Source organism: Rhamphochromis longiceps, linkage group LG12, assembly GCF_057381845.1.
Source record: "Rhamphochromis longiceps isolate RC_006_pf linkage group LG12, R_longiceps_female_GT1.1, whole genome shotgun sequence".
Taxonomy (NCBI): domain Eukaryota; kingdom Metazoa; phylum Chordata; class Actinopteri; order Cichliformes; family Cichlidae; genus Rhamphochromis; species Rhamphochromis longiceps.
In genome coordinates this window covers 2,578,194-2,591,787 of record NC_140568.1, presented here as the reverse complement: position 1 = coordinate 2,591,787, position 13,594 = coordinate 2,578,194, and the positions used below count along the sequence as shown (strand labels likewise).

The following is a 13,594-nucleotide window of genomic DNA, read 5'->3' as shown; positions in this document are numbered from 1 at the left end:
GCCCCACAAGTTAAACTAGTTGCTTCACCTTGTTACTGATTGGTTTTAGTTTCTCTGGAGAAAAGTGACATTTTCCCAAGGTAATATATATATATATATATATATATATATATATATATATATATATATATATATATATATATATATATATATATATATATATATGGAGAGAGAGAGGGGGGGGGTTATGAAAATATGAAAAACTAAATTAACAGTTACTAGAAAGAGTGTTTACCCTGGGTTTTTTTTTTTTGGGGGGGGGGGGGGGTATATTTTTTATATATATATATATATATATACTTTCCGTTATAATAATTGTGACCAAAATATCCAAATATAATATCTATGCTCTTCTTTATGGGTTGTTTCACGCACTTCACGCGCTCTACCCACCCCTGCAGATTAAGCAGAGCGCTTTGGTGTCATGAGGAGGCTGTTAGCTGGAGCAGCAGCACTGTGAGGCTGTGCGGAACCCTCTCTGTGCGTCAGACGAGCAAAGGTCCTAGCAGACCTCCAGAAACAGACAGCTCAAACATCTCAGCTCAAACTCTCTCCTGCTCTCTTTCCTTTAAAACTGACCTTTCAAGCAGCAGCTCCGGACAGACAGAAGGAGGAGGGTGTGTGTGTGTGTTGTGTGTGTGTGAGGTTGGCCGGTGTTCCGTGTGTAACGAAGGGAGAACTGCTGCGTTTTTAGACCGGTCGGTAAAAGTGGCCAAGCAGTTCGGTGACGGTGGAACAGCCAATGAACATAAATGGTGTGTCGTGACGCAACAGGGTCCCGTTGATAAGGAGCGGAGAGTCCAACCGGACCTGAGAAGGAGGAACGGCGGTTTTGGGGGCCAGCTAACACTCGCCTATCATCAGTCAACGTAAAGCCAACTCCTCCTCTTCTGCTGTTACGCACATCTATGCAGCCTCCTTGGCACAAGACAAAACATTATCTAAACAAACTACTGTAAAGGAAAACTGCTTCTTCTCCCAGGATTTTATTTTCGTTTTTTAAGCTTGTTTTTGTTTTTATGATTTTTTCTTTCTGCAAAGCAAAAGTAGTTTGCCGTAAGTCTCAACTTGGACTGTTAAGGAGGAGGAAAAGCCTTTCTCAAATACCCAGGTCTAGTTTTTTTCTGTTTGAAATATTATTTTTCGGGCTGGGCGATGCAGTAGAAAGCTGCTGCTCATCTTTTGGCACTGCCATTTGTACTGAGTTACGAACTGTTCTGCAGAAGAAAAGAGGAAATATTTTGCAGACTGTCGAAAACCTGAAATATTACTCCCGGCGAGGAGCAGAGCTGAGATCCATGCAACGGGAGCTTCTATAGTTGGTATGTTTAGTCACCGTAAATGGAAAAGAAAATCTAGAAAGAGCAGTTGGCAGTGAAACATATTATCATGCCTGAGATAAAATAGATGCCACTAAGAGAAGGCAAATCTGTGCGCTTTTTAATGAATTAATCATAGCTTATTAATAACGAGAGCTGGAGAGATTCGGATGACGGTTTCCATTGGCAGATGAGACGTAGTGTGGAGAACACGTGTCCAGTTTTTCCCTCATATTTTTTCCTCCCTGATCTGGATTTCTCGCTTGTCACGGCAAGAAAGGAAACGTTAAAAGATCGAAAATTTTGAGTGGCATAATTGCAGAAGGTTCCCCCTCTCATGGACATCTTGGCTTGCAGATCTGAAGAGAACAGTTATAACATCCTCCCATCGGCGGCTACGATGCTTTTCCATGGCCTCCCCGGAGGCGACGTTCGCGGTGTGGTGGAAGAAATGGACCGGAGAGGAAAGAGCGAGTCAGCGGCCATCAGCTCAGCCATCGATATGGGAGAGTCAGAGACGGTAGGCGAGACTCATGTTTTGGCCCTCTTTGGCTATTTAGCGCAAGCAGCATGGCAGCCTGGAAACATGTGTCAACGGCTGCACTCTTCCAGCTCCAAGCAATCTGATTTTACTTTAAATTCAAACCGGAGGGAAAGTATCCACAAAATGTTTCTCCCCCCGTCTCTAATTATCTTTCATTTATTTGTTTCATTGAAGTTGCTCTCAAAGTTGCTGTTACAGGCCTAAACCTTCTGATTCCTACTGCCATACTTTCACCTAAAACTTAATCTCAGCAAAGCTGCAGACAGAACAAAACCTGAGACGAGCAGACAGTGAAATAATTCAAAAAGACGACATTCGTCTGCAAACTTCACCAATTTGTTTTTATAAATTGTTTTTTTAATATATAAATAGTTATTGCTTTGTAAGCAAACATTAAACATTCATATATCTATTAATCTGTCCAAAAAACGCCCCAACTTTGTCACGTTACATTACAGCAAACAAGCTAGTAAGTTTTTAAATTCATATTTTCAACCTTTCTTTTTATTTTCTATATTTTCACAAAAAAATCCCAAATTGTTAGACTACTTTGTAATAATAAATTATATTTGTAATAAAATCAAACAAGTTTTTAAAATGTGTTTATTATTATTATTATTATTATTATTATTATTATTATTATTATTATTATTATTATTATTATTATTATTCAGAGTTTGCAAATCAGAGGCGCGTGCATATGTGTCCGTATTCACAGGCCTTTGGAAAAATAATGCTCGTCTCACAAGGCTTTGTTTCATATTAAAAGCTTTTACGAGCATGGCTGGGTTTATATTTTCTGATAGAAACTGACAGCACAGACACAGCTTCCCATGACCACAAATGTTCTTCAGTATCCTCCAAACCCACACACAGCATGTCAACGAACTTCGATGAGCTTTTTAAGTGCAATTATACGACTGTATGTTTAGCTCTTCGTTTTATTTGGCACACTGCTTTTTGAGTATTCGGGATTATTAGAATAATGACGCTCTGACCTCCCCTGTTACCCGTGTAATTTATGCTCTCTTTGTAAAGACTCTTCAGACTAATTGTAGCTCATTATTTCCTTTACTGAAACAAAAATACTCGTTTTAACATATCTAATTTCTTGTGTCTTTTGATGAAAAGAAGAGCAGCTACTTTAATTTTACTTTAATTTCAATATGTTGTATTATTGAAGCTTTTAAAATACTTTATTATTTTATTAAAATATCTATATCTATATATCTATTTGACAGATATATATCTATATATATATAGATATATATATATATAGATATATATATATCTATATAGATATATATCTATATAGATATATATATCTATATCTATAGGTATATATAGATATATAGATATAGATATTTTAATCTTTAGACTATTGTTCTTGCCACACGGGAGTGGTGGCCCTCAGCAGTGAGCTGATATTCGAGGAGAATATCGTAGAGATGCGGTCCTGTAGCTTTCAAGGATTTTACGGGATTTTATTTTGAGTCTCTCTCTTTGTTTTTGTTTTTTTGTTCGTGTGTTTTTGTCCTGACGGCTTCGACCTGCAGTCCATGCCATGCATGACCAACGAGCGCGTGGCTCTGTGCGCGGGCTGCGGCAGGAAAATCGCGGACCGATATTACCTGTTGGCCGTGGACAAGCAGTGGCACATGCGCTGCCTCAAGTGCTGCGAGTGCAAACTCAACCTGGAGTCCGAGCTCACCTGCTTCAGCAAAGACGGCAGCATCTACTGCAAAGAGGACTACTACAGGTAGGAGAGCGCGCAGGGGCTCTAATCCCGGTCATGTGATTGGTGAATATTTGTATTATCTTCATCTAAAGCAGCACCGGGTTTGAGCAGGGGAGGGGGGTAGATTTAAAAACATTAGTAATTCTAAAATGTGTCAATGAAATAATTATTTTTTTTAGTTTCACATAAATAGAACTGATGCTGGCGTTGCAGCGGCTTTTCTGCAGTGAATACAAGCTGTTTGCAACTCTTTAGAAAATGTGATGTTCGGAGTTTTCCTGTCAAAGCTCTTTGAGCATTTAAGACCCAAAGAAAAGCTGTGATTCATGCTGACAGTTGTGCTAAACCCCTCCCCTGAAAATCAGATAAAGAAAGCGTTAGTTTTAAGGTTAGCATCTCTCTAGGGGAGAGTGACCCCCACCACCCCCGCTACCCCCACCTTGCAATAAAAGAGAGCCTCAGGAATACTTTGGGCCCAAGAAAATTAAATAAAAAAATAGAATTCTATTTTGATTCTATTTTAAATACAAAAGGTATTTTTTTAAACACATTTAGCAAACTCCCTTATCTGCTGTCGAGGTTTTAGCACACTCGTCCACAGGGAAACTTTTTGCACCTTCTTTAAGTGCGTCAAAGTTGGTCTGTTTGCATAAAAACACGTGCCACTGCATAGTTTACCAGCACAGCCCACCAGCTTTCGCATCCAGCCGCTGATGAGGTTTCTGTGTTGTCCGCAGAAGATTTTCGGTGCAGAGATGCGCTCGGTGCCACCTGGGAATCTCGGCCTCGGAGATGGTGATGCGAGCTCGGGACCTGGTCTACCACCTCAACTGCTTCACCTGCACTACCTGCAGCAAGATGCTCACCACCGGGGACCACTTTGGCATGAAAGACAGTCTGGTGTACTGTCGGCTGCACTTTGAGACTCTCATCCAGGGAGAATATGAGACACATTTTAACCACGCGGACGTGGTGCCGCACAAAGGCCTGGGCCCGGCCAACACGCTCGGACTATCCTACTTCAGCAGCGTGGGGACGGTGCAGAAAGGAAGGCCGAGGAAGAGGAAAAGTCCTGGGCCAGGGGCCGAGCTGGCTGCTTATAATGCAGGTAAAATGAATCTCGACAAGCGAAAGAAAAAAATGATCGAAATTATATTGAAAACGTGATATAGTTATAACTTGCGTTTGTTCCTTTTTATTTAATTAATGCCAAGTTTTGCCTGAATCGTTTTAGACCTTTAAAGAAATTTAAGAAACAGTTCTTTGAGCTTTTGTCCAAAGTGGAGATCAAGAGCCACGAAGCGTGGAGGGAGCTGACTGAAGCTGACAGACTCCATTAATGAAAAATGTTTTTGTAACATTCCGTTAGAGGTTTTTACTGTGCTGTGGCGTCCTCAGTGGTGACGCTGTTTGAGCTTTACCATACAACTTATTTGATATTTAAAACAACATCTTTGTTGCTTTAATATCTCCATTTACAGTTCACTGTAACTTCAAACTGAGATATCAGAAGATTTAAACCCGTCCTGGTGTCTCTGTAATATTTTAACACCGAATTGTGCGTAATAGTGAACCTTTCCATTTGTTGTGCGTTTTTACATTTTTTGCGCACTTTCCCGTAACCTCTTCTGGATCATACACACTTTGTGAGTCTGCACATTTTCGGCTCAGTTTTGAAGTATCAGCAGCGCGTTGGTGTAGGCGCTAAACACCCTGCACGAATAAGCCTGAACTAATAAACAAAGAAAAAGCTCGCGGGCCACGTGTGGGGCCACGGGACAAAAACAGCCACAGGTTACAAAGCAGAAAAGTGCAGCATAGAAACAAGTTAGACCTTATTTATGGCAAACAGCCTCAATATGCGGACTGAAATATGTGGACTGGACTTTTCATACAACTCAATACAACTAAATGTTCAGTGGCAACAGTGTGCGGATGCTAAACCTTTTTTCCTCCCATGTCCACTTTGTGGAGTGAAAAGAAAAGTTTTTTGATGTGCCGGCTTTTGCTTTCGCCCTTTTCCACTTGTCAGGCTCCATAGACATCTACAGACCCCACCCCCCTCCCCACCACCACCAGAACTCCTCACCCACGCACACACCACCTCACCCTACCCCCCAAACCACCTCCCTGTACCCCTCTCTCACTCGCTCGCACACACAGGCATACACACATTGAGTGAGCGTTTTTGTTTTTTTGTATTGGGACCAGGCCAAACTGGGTGTATTTCAGCCAGATCAATGTGATTTGATGAGTTATTCACTTGAAGAGGGAGTAGGGAGCGCAATAAGTTGCTAACGGCAGCAATATGTGGTTGGACTCTCATCCTTTTCCCATATTCACGTAAAAACAAGGCGATTGCAGCTAACATGGTGTTAAAGCCTCGGAGTGATCACACAAGAACGCTTTTTGTTCGGATTTCTCTTTCCTTAAAAAGTAGACGTAGAAAAAGATGTGTAAGTTGACATAATTTCACAGAGTGATTGACGTTTAAATGTAAAAAAAATGTCAAAAGAAAACGCACGCACGCACACACACACACACACACACACACACACACACACACACACACACACACACACACACACACACACACACACACACACACAAAGGGCGTCATGATGACGATAACGGAAGGAAAAGTAATTTATATAAATAAAATGCTGTGAATTAGTTTATCTTTTTCAATGTGGGCATTTAAGAAAAAACAAGAAAAAGCTCGTGAAGCTGAGTGATGAGAGTGAAGAAGCGATGCGCCCTCTTCTGTTTGCAGCCACACACAACACGAAAGCTTCACCTGAAGAGACTCATGAGAACAGCTCTAACCCTAACCTTGCGCCAGCTCCTACAAACGGCCATAACTGTGCAGGAAGACCAGGGAAAAGGAAACTGTCTACAAGCTGCTTTTCTCCTATTTTTTGTAAAAAAAAAAATGCTACAGCATATGTTTTGGCCAGAAAGCAGCATTTGTTCTGCCTGGTGTGTATCGGCTAATTAAGTGAAGTGTTATTCCGTTGGTTTTCACTCACTTCATATTCATCGTTTGCAGCGTTCTGATATTGAACGCGAACTGTTATGCATGCAGCAACACTTTGAATATTGCCAAGAATTTTTCAGGCTGGGGACAAATACATGTGTGTTGTTGTTACTGTGTGTGTGTGTGTGTGTGTGTGTGTGTGTGTGTGTGTGTGTGTGTGTGTGTGTGTGCGTGTGTGTGCGTGTGAGAGAGAGAGAGAGAGAGATGGCTGTATCCAGGCTCGCACCTCCTCCTAGGACAGAAAGACACAAACAAATAGACTGGTGTGGTGCACGAGGAGAGGAGGTGATCTGCAGCTGGAAGAAACAGCTGTTTGGTCACTTTGTATTTCTGTGCAGATTTAAACAGAATGAGGCGTTTTTATTGTATTTACAAAGAGATGTGTACAATAATAGAGCTTAGAAAACAATTTTCTTCTTTTTTTTACAGTTTAGTTATTTGGATCAGTCACACTGTCGTGCTTTAAAGTCAGCGCCTCACGAAGCCCCTCAGTGCACAAAGTTTCTATAGATCTCTTGCTGAATTTAATGTAGACGTTTAAATAAAATAATATGTGAAAAGAATTACAAAATACCCCCCCCCCCCCCCCAAATTTGCCACAACAGTTCTGCCAGAGGTCTGTTTCTGTGAAAAGGATTTTGTTTTTCACCAAGTGCTATATAAATAATATTAAATTGAACTGAAAGCGCAGGTTTTAAATGCCCAGGCTATTCTTTGAAATATATTTTCACCTCCTTGCTGGTAACAGTATAATACTCTGGGGACATGAGAATTTCATAAACAGCAGCAGAGGAATGAAATGATGACGTTAATAATGAGTTCCAACTTGTCTTAACCCACTGTCCTCCTTTCCCTGCTGACATGAAGCGCTGAGCTGTAACGAGAACGACGGCGAATCCATGGACAGGGACTCCCAGTACAGCTCCAGTCAGAAGACCAAGCGCATGCGGACGTCCTTCAAGCATCACCAGCTGAGGACCATGAAGTCCTACTTTGCCATCAACCACAACCCAGACGCCAAGGACCTCAAGCAGCTTGCCCAGAAAACTGGCCTCACCAAGCGGGTCTTACAGGTAGCGCCAGCAGCCTCTCACTTCTCGACCACAGTTCACTTTTCTGTTACTAAAAGTAGCTCGCACAAGCCAACAGGGCGACATTTCCAGTGATAACCAGTGGTAATATAAATGAAGTGGTGTTTTACAGTTAGGAGCCAAATCAGCTGCTTTATTTTATGATTTTGCTGTTTTTCATCTCAAGTTCTTGGAAGACTTTTAGGAAACAAGTAAAACAAAATCAGAATTGGATTCCCTTACTTTGTTTCTGTTTTCTTTTCTCGTTTTCATAACAGCAGAAGCAGAATTTCTAATTGCCTTCAGGAAAAACAGACTTAATATTTCTGTTCATGCTGGAAACCAAAATTACCTGGAAATCAAAGAGAAATGTTAAAAAAAATGAAACGTAATATAACTCAGTGGATGATGTGATGTTGTGGTGACGAGTGAGGGATGAAAAGCAAAAAGCTCTGTAATACATGCAAAGAATGCGACAACACAACAGAGCATTTGATTTCCACAAAAGACGACAGCAAATTATCTGGGGTACTGAAAAGAAGAAAAATAAGACAAAAAGGTTTCTAAATCAAAATTTTACTGAGAAGGAAGAAAAAAAACATCCCGCTGCTTTAATTAACGCTCACAGAAAACAAAGCAGTCGTTTTGCTTTGATGCGTTCGAGTTTTCATGTCTGTTACTTCAGCTGAAGCGACTCTCTAGCCGCCCGATTCCCATGGCTCCATCATGACTCCATCACTAACACTTCCCAACACTCAGCTCGGCTGCTGCCTCGTTCGCTCTGCAAATCACAGAACACACTTTTATTACTGGAAAAAGAGAGGAAATCTTATATTCAAAAACATGACAAATAAATGAAAATCCCAGAGCAAAAAAAGAAGGTTGTGATAAAAAAATAAGGATATCGTTAATCTTATTGCAAATGTGTAAAATCATAACTGCATTTCTTTCTGCAAACACTGTAAATAGGACCCGTGTTGCTTTTTGCCAGGGTCAATGAAAGCAGGAGGACATTGCTCTCTATTTTCATGTGCAAGCATAATAAAAGAAATGGCTTAATTTCTTTTGTGTGAACAGCCATGAAAAGTAAAGGCTTTTATAGCTTTTACACACAGAGGACGAGCGCTCAGGCTTAGTGTTTCCAAGTGTTCTTTTATCTTTGTCTCCAGTCAGAACATCTGCAAACAGACTTTAAAGAGACACAAAGAGATGCTCGCTAGATAATGGAGATAATATGGGTATTCTTGAGATTCAGTGACATCACAAGCCGCGTTATATTTTGATATATTTACATTTTTGAAATATACTTATTCCCCAAGAGATACACGTCTGTTGCTTGACTGTGACAGTTTCTACATTTGTCACAGGCTGGTTTAGGTGCGGAGAAGTTTTGGTCTTAGTCAAAGAAAAATTGTGAAATGCGTTCAGTTAAAGCTGAGTTAAAATTTTCATACTTACATACTTACTTAGGTTTCAGATATTTAAACTCCTTTCTCTGGTTTTCATCACCAACTGTCGTGAAACACGTTTGGTGCTTTAGCTGTTAAAGTCAAGTAAGCAAACAATTATGTAATGAATTATTATTTGTCTGTGTCGGTCTTGTGATTGACCCTTTTGCCGTTTCCAACTGTGCGTTCTGGAAACATGAACATGTGTTAGTTACCTCTCAGCTGATACCTCACAACTAGCCAGTTTCCAACACAAGAGGCTGATACCCCTGAGAGGGCTTTTCCCAGCTTTCAGGCAGGTATGGGTCTCCTTTATTTTACTAGAGCATCAAAATTAGCTTCGAGACCTGCCTGGGATACAGTAGGTAATCCATCAGCATGAGTATCACGTCCTCTTTTTATTAGTGTCGGTGCTGTGTGGTGAGGCAGCTGAAGAGCCTGAACTGTATTACCTGCTGCAGGAAGTGAGAAGACTGAGAGAAGAAATCATGTTCAGTGTGTTCACAGTGACGCATTACATTTTGTTAGAAATCCAGTTTACATACAGACTGTTAAAGGAGCGGGCTGGCATTTATGTAGCAGAACACTTCAGACTACAGTCTGCAGAAAACTGTATGACCAACAGCAAACATAATGCATAAAAGTAGTGTGTTGAACATGTTGGAAACAGGAGTTCCCGGTTAATCGAACAGTGTAGAAAGGGCAGAGGAACATATTGAAATCTATCTTTAGTGGTGTGCAGACTTTTAGCCCAATATACTGGAAGTGCTCACACCACTGAAAATTACATTTCAGCACCAAAACAAATATATGTGGAATTATTTTACTGAAGGAAACGACTCCAAATAAAAAAATGTTTATATTTCAAAACCTGGACCCAAGAAAGCAAAACCATCTGCACACTCAGGAACAACCAAATAGGTTGAACTGAAAGTCCTGTAATAATGTAATAATAATGTTTTTCTGCATGAATGTTATTTCTTTATGATATCAAACACGCGTGGGTTTGTTTTGGTATTTAGAAGTGTACTAACAGATCATCCATCTGCAGGTGTGGTTCCAAAACGCTCGGGCCAAATTCAGGAGGAACCTGCTGCGGCAGGAGAGCACCGGGGTAGACAAGGCGTCCGACGGCTCCACGCTGCAGGGTGGTACACCGTCAGGCCCGGCCTCTGAGATCTCCAACGCCTCCATGAGTCCCTCCAGCACACCCACCACCCTTACGGACTTGACCAACCCCACCATGCCCACTGTCACCTCTGTGCTCACCTCCGTGCCGGGTAGCATGGATGTCCACGAGTGCCGGAGCCCATCACAGACCACGCTGACCAGCCTCTTCTGATAGATGGAGCCCTTCTTCACAGCCCCCTCTCCCCTGCCCTCCCTGGCCCCATCCCTTAGCTCCCCCCTGCTCACCTCTGCTCCTTGTGGATCTACAATTAAGCACGGTTCACTCCTTGGAACATTTAACGGATTAGAAAACAAAAGGAAGCAAACTGAAAAGGTTTCCTTTAGAGACTGTTTGATTAGTGAGGTGGCTGAGCCTTACACACCGAACATTTGTTGTTATTTTGATGTTGTCTTGTTGAGAACTGAGGAGACTTGATTTGCATTTTTCAATGTTTACAGAGAGAGACTGAAACTGGTCAAAAAAAATTTGGAATATTGTTTTTTCCAGCACAGTATTTATGTTATATTGTACAAGAGTCACTGTTAGAAGGATTGTAAAAAATCGTTTTCTTTCTTTCTTTCTTTCTTTCTTTCTTTCTTTCTTTCTTTCTTTCTTTCTTTCTTTCTTTCTTTCTTTCTTTCTTTTGTTTTGGAAATCTGAGATTAAACACAGGTTACAATATCCTATGACTGCCACGTGCCTTACGGTCCACTTATCTTAACTGCTGTTTCTAAAAGTCGGTCACACGTGAGTGATTTGCATCAGAACAAAGCAGTATGACTGAATTAACTCGACTCCTTGTGCGCATTTATGTATGTGTGTGAGTTCTGGCTTGTTCCTCTTTGTGTTTGTGTGAACGTGCAGTAAAGCCCATTCGGCTGCACTTTAATTTAAAAGAAAAAGGCGAGAGGCAAATAATTCTTGTTTTTGATCTCAACTCTTTTGAATCGTCTTCACTTAAACTTGGCTAAAAAGCTGTTGTTCAAAGTCTCGACTTTTAGTTTAATGCACTGGCGGCCCGATGCAGATCAGTTCATGATACTAAACCTCACCAAATGATGCGATCGATTTCATTAACATCCACCAGGTTACTGAGACCCGTCTCGGTGCATGCCCATTCCTTTTTAATTTTCACTTCTCTGGAACAAACACAAAGCTTTTAATAGGAAAAAGATGTAACATCTCAGCAACATCCTCACTAGTTACTAGTTTAGTTTCTTAAAATTTGATGATTTAGCAGGTGACTAACCCTGGATAGGTTGCCAGTAACCTGGTGGATGTCAAAAGGTTAAGTTCAGATTTAACATGAACTTGTGAACTCAAACATGGCTTTAAAGACACTGTTTTCTGTTGTTAAGATATTCAGTGACGTTAAAAGTCATGTAGACGTGTCAAATTTCAAGTTGAAGTGATAAAACACACAATTAAATATTTTAAAAATGCCTCTTGATCTTCCTTTAAATACAGGAAGAACTGCTTTCAGTTAAATCTTTCATGTTATATATATGTTGCATGAGACCTACTGCGTCCAGCTGTAAGGTATCATAACAAACACCAAGTATCCTGCTTCATGTCTGATTTATAGTACTGTGTTAAATCTATACTGTGTCCTATATGCCATAACAGACATTGTACCTTGATGTGCACCTTCCCAAAAATGCTACAGCGATGCACCTCTGATATGTGGGGAAGTATTATGCCATGTAAAGAAAAAGGAAAGTGCCTCCGTGAACCAAACACGAGCTGTAACTCGATCTAGTTGCTCAAAATGCTAATGCAAAGTAATCTGCCAGTCAGGCTGTTTTTCATAGCTCTGCTTATACGTGTTTGAATCTCAGTCAGAGTAACTGTTCAGTATTTATTACTTTCAAGCCCAAAATGAGTAACTTAGTGTCACTTATGATGGCAGAGCGACACAGACTTGCCAGCGCAAACAGCTGTTCACTACGGCGTAGATGTTACGGGGATTCAACGCAGTACTATAAGTTTCCGATTGCGCCAAAGTGTATGTTCAAAATAACTTTTATGGGAAAAGATTATGTTGGTCAAAGGAATTCACAATATCAATTTCAACAGGACGGCATCAGGAGCAACTTCAGTCAGGTTCAAAGCCTTTTTAGGAAATTCATTCAAGTACATGTGCTCGTTGTGCAATTATTTAGGATATCCTTATTACACAGTACAAATCCTTCATTTTAAAATATAGTTTTTACCAATAAACAGCTGGCAATAAACAATGAAAATAACAATGAAATTTTGGGGGTTAAACTGTAAAGGTGTGTGTGTGTGTGTGTGTGAGAGCGAGATGGAAATATATATGCTGTGAATGGGGGAGAGCTGTCGCTGCTGCTTGTGGAATACGGTGATCTGTCCCAGGCTGCTGTAACAAACCTCACTGAGCTCTTCATGTTGTGCTGCTTCTGCACATTCTTGTACGCGTCACTGTTGTCCTCGGTTTTGTGAGAAATATAAACACTATCGATAATAAGACTTGTCTGTTGGAAGAGAGTTTGTACCTCCGAGTGCGAGTTTTCTACATGTGTACATATCGTATTCATTCAGAGATGGCGTGCTGTGAGGGGTCAGAGGCGTTTGTGATGCAGTGATGAGTGGAGTGGCAGTTAAATCAAGCCGCTGCGAGGTTGGATGGGCATTTGGCATTTTTATTATTTCTATTTTTTTATTTTGAAGATTTCTTTTCATTTTTTGACTTTTACGAGCGAACTGTAAAACAGACCATCAATAAATATTTATATTTATTTTAAGTTGAAGCATGTCAGATACCCCGACATTTACTTATTTAGCAGTTTGGATCAACATGCCGCAGTCAACATCGCTAACATGCTACACAAGCTAAGGGTAGTTTCAGTTTTCACTGAACGATACCGCTGTTTTCCTTCTTCCCCTCGCCCCTCCAACCAATCACACTCAGAGCTGACCCTCACTGATGCTGGTTCTGCCAGAGGTCTTTTCCTATTAAAGGGAATTCTTCCTTCCCACCGTCACCAAGTACTTGGTCATAGGGAATCATCACATCATTGGGTTTCTCTCTTGTCTTTCTTTTACCTTACAATATCAAGCATCTTGATATCATGTTGTGAACTGGCTGCTATATAAATAATAGTGATTTGAATTGAAAAAACAAGTATCCATGTTTCTTTGATGATCCTGAAAGGCATATGCCACAAATTCAGCACAGGTGAAATTTCTTGTTGGGTTGACCCAAGACTCAGTCGAAAGTACAGATTCAAAATATTTGGGGAGTAT

The 13,594-nt window shown here is 40.7% G+C and overlaps 1 protein-coding gene across 3 annotated transcripts; it reads left to right on the top strand.

Annotated features, from left to right (window-relative positions):
* The first annotated feature begins 509 nt into the window (after positions 1–509).
* On the top strand, positions 510–13,098 carry lhx2b (LIM homeobox 2b). Of its 3 annotated transcripts, XM_085424330.1 has the most exons (6): positions 512–1,322; positions 1,677–1,839; positions 3,420–3,622; positions 4,339–4,709; positions 7,506–7,711; positions 10,208–13,098. In XM_085424330.1, exons 2-6 carry the CDS (start codon positions 1,720–1,722, stop codon positions 10,496–10,498), a joined length of 1,191 nt encoding a protein of 396 aa, XP_085280456.1. In that variant the 5' UTR covers positions 512–1,322; positions 1,677–1,719; the 3' UTR covers positions 10,499–13,098. The 3 variants fall into 3 exon arrangements, with proteins under 3 accessions (XP_085280455.1, XP_085280456.1, XP_085280453.1); XM_085424329.1 differs by having other exon boundaries at positions 510–1,839; positions 4,342–4,709; XM_085424327.1 differs by having other exon boundaries at positions 512–1,839.
* The last annotated feature ends 496 nt before the right edge of the window (positions 13,099–13,594 follow it).